The sequence below is a fragment of the Glossina fuscipes genome, unplaced genomic scaffold (genome assembly GCF_014805625.2).
Source record: "Glossina fuscipes isolate IAEA_lab_2018 unplaced genomic scaffold, Yale_Gfus_2 61460, whole genome shotgun sequence".
NCBI classification, from domain to species: Eukaryota; Metazoa; Arthropoda; class Insecta; order Diptera; family Glossinidae; genus Glossina; species Glossina fuscipes.
This window is the reverse complement of record NW_024003674.1, coordinates 1-3,147: the sequence shown is the minus strand read 5'-3', so window position 1 is coordinate 3,147 and position 3,147 is coordinate 1. Positions and strand designations below refer to the sequence as shown.

Genomic DNA, 3,147 nt, shown 5'->3' with positions numbered 1-3,147 from the left:
ACTCTACACACTTGTGGTATAGAGCGCTATTAATTTCGTGCGAATGCATACAATACCCGGAAGAACTTGAGATAGACGCATCTTTTATTGTACTTAAGCTTGCCTGTTCGTCAGTTTTGTTGTGTTCACCCTACCGCCGCCACCGATGTGATTCAACCCCATTACGAAAGCTTACAATGTCGTCGTTGAAAAGTCCTTATGTGGGTAACTGTAGTGTGTAAGAGTCGTTGCATAGTATAGTGTTTTGTGTGCTTGTTTATTTTTAGACGACCTTAACAACACCTGCGTAATGCATTTACTATTCTGTTAAGAAAAATCAAAGCAATCCTTGGTATTTGATTTTATTGTCATTTTTTCATAAAAAATGATTTCAATTTTTACTAAGGTAATAAAAATTAAAGTCGTTTTTTCAGAAGTTCTTGTGCAAAGCGTAGGGACATTTTGTAATTCTGTTCCGAAGGCAAAGACTTCTTAATATATGTCGGAAGGTGACTGCTTATAGACTTGTTTTCTGTATAGTCATACTACTGCGTCAGTCCGTAAATATTTAGTTAGGTTTGCACAGACTTTTCTCTGCGTGAAAAATAATAGACGGAATAAAAGCATGGCACTGCAGCGCTGATATTTCTCATTTGAAAATCATGAGAAAGAGTGCATATCACTTAAAGATAACTCAAATGCCAAAGCGTAATGTCGAAATATCCAAAAGCGTTATAGTCTGAACTATTGCGGATCACGGGGACCGGAATTGCCAAACATCCACATGGAGAATGTGTCCTTACAAAAAGTGTCATTAAAAAATCGTATTGATATTAAATGTATAAAGATATTAGACACTCCAGGGAGAACGAAATAGTCCTACTAATCCCGGAGTTAAAGGAGACAGACTCATTTATATAAATTGATATACTATCTTTGTGTATTATTCTGCTTACAAACTTCCTTTCTGTGTAGTCATAATATTGTGTTAGTCCGTAAATATTTGGTTCGGTTTGCGCAGACTTCTAAAAGCTGTAGGCGGAATACAAGGGCGGTATTGCAGTGCTAATATGTTTCCTTGGACATTGAAAGTCATGAGTAAAACTGCGTACCACTCCAAAATAATTCAATCGCGAAAGCGGGTTCGAATCTCGTAATGCTGAAATGCTGAAAAATCCGAAAGCGCATCAAGCAAAAAACGTGTGAGACTTCACTGTCAATGATTGCACGTTGATATTCGTTGAGTTTTTGTGGGAAACGCCCCATAAACTTAGGACAGAAGTTTATTGTTCATATTATGGTGTGAGTCGCCTATTTCGTCGCTACAGAATTGAATGCACTTTCACAATGAACATCAATTTAATTTTGGTCGAATTTCTTACCGCGGCTCCTTCGAAATGAACAGAATATTTTTAAATCATTTTTGCTTTATTTTAATTAATTTTCAATAAAAAGAAAGAAAAACCTTAATTTAAGCACAAACATATAAACATGATATAACTAAATTAAAGTATGAACGTTTTTTGCAAATTCTTCAGATTAACACTCCGTAAAGTATTAAAAAAAAGAAGAGAAACGGTGCTTATTTGTCTCACGAAGCTTTAAAAGGCGATGCGAAGATGGAGAGACAAGCGAATATTCACCTGTACAAAAATTTTACTCCATATAGTATTTAGAAGGAATAGTTTTTATGTTTAAGTTCAATAGTTATTCTTGCCTTCTACTGTTACATCCGCGGCAGACGTAGAAGCTAATGGAGAATTTATGGTCGATTGTATTAGATCTTTAAGGGCAAAGAAGTTATCACTTGAGTTAGTGTTTACGCTCGTTGTTACTATATCTTGATCACTTGCAACAACCTGATCGTTTTCCTCTGCACAATTGCACTCCTTTTCTACAGCATCACAATTGCCAATTGGAGTTTCGAGAATTTGTTGCTGTAACTGTACAATGGGTTGACAATCTTCGGTATAAGATATAGAAACTGGTGCACGAGTACTATCTTCGCTGATCACATGAGCGCTTCCTTCGAGATCTTGCGATTGTTGTATCATCAATTGACCGTCGGCATTGAGGAGAGATGCATCCATTAACTGGGTTTCGTTGCTATCTCCTTGTACAAACACCATTTCACCATTGGCATCGGCCATCATTTGAAATAACCCCGCAGTTTGTAGTAACTGTTGTATTTGATCTGGATCCTGCACGAGTATCTGATTACCATCACCATCGGTAATAATGTGACTACCGAGTTGTAACAATTCACCGTTTTCGTTCAGTATTAGTTTAATTTGTCCGCTTTCGGTCTGGGCTTGTAGAGTCGGTGTGTTTAATTGCAGGGATGCTTGCTGTTGTTGATCGGCTTCAACGACAGCAGCAGTTAATTGCTGCTCCTGCATGGCTTTCTCACTGGTTTCTGAAGCCATCTCTTCGGTAACGTTTTTATCTGTAGCCTGCGAAGTTTCATTATTCTCATTCACTTCTCCGCTCGATATTATTTCTTGTGAGGTTAACTCTGCTGGAGCTTTACTAAGTTGTTTTTCAGTTTCAATCTGAATATTACTTTCATCCCCGTTTGCTTTGGAACTGTTTTCAATTTTAACTTCGGATTGTGTATTAAAAGCAATGGTTTGTGCCAAGGGGCAGTTACGTTCATCCAAATCATCGTCTAAGCTAGGCATACTAACCGGACCTAACATAGAAGATTTCACGTCAACTTCTTGCTTGGTAAGCACTGTTGTGGTTATATTGCTTGTAGTGGTTGCTGCTGCATGCATAGTTTCATCGGCTTGATCGAGCACAGGCATTTCAATGCTTACCGAAACGGGTACGGTCTGTTGCGTGTTGAGAGTGTACTGCTCGTCTGCCCCAGTGCCGACTTCACTTTTTTGGTTAGGAAGAGTTATATTAAACGTTATAACTCCCTCTGAATCTGCCTGCGTGGTGATCACAACTTGATCGCTGGTACCACCACCAGCCTTCGCGGGCGTGGTGGGTTCGACCGTTGGCTCACCCTTATCCGAATGCATTTTCTCGAAAATGCTCTCTATATCGGCATCGGAAATTGTAGCAGTGGTATCATTGTTTGTTCCACTAGTTTGTCCCTGTTGAAGCTTAAGCACATCTGCACTATTTAATTTAGGTGTGCCTGCGCCCGAATTACAGCTT

At 38.9% G+C, this 3,147-nt stretch overlaps 1 protein-coding gene across 1 annotated transcript; it reads right to left on the bottom strand.

Annotated features, from left to right (window-relative positions):
* Positions 1–1,679: 1,679 nt before the first annotated feature.
* On the bottom strand, positions 1,680–3,008 carry LOC119643625. Its single transcript, XM_038043000.1, has one exon. It carries the CDS (start codon positions 3,006–3,008, stop codon positions 1,680–1,682), a length of 1,329 nt encoding a protein of 442 aa, XP_037898928.1.
* Positions 3,009–3,147: the final 139 nt, after the last annotated feature.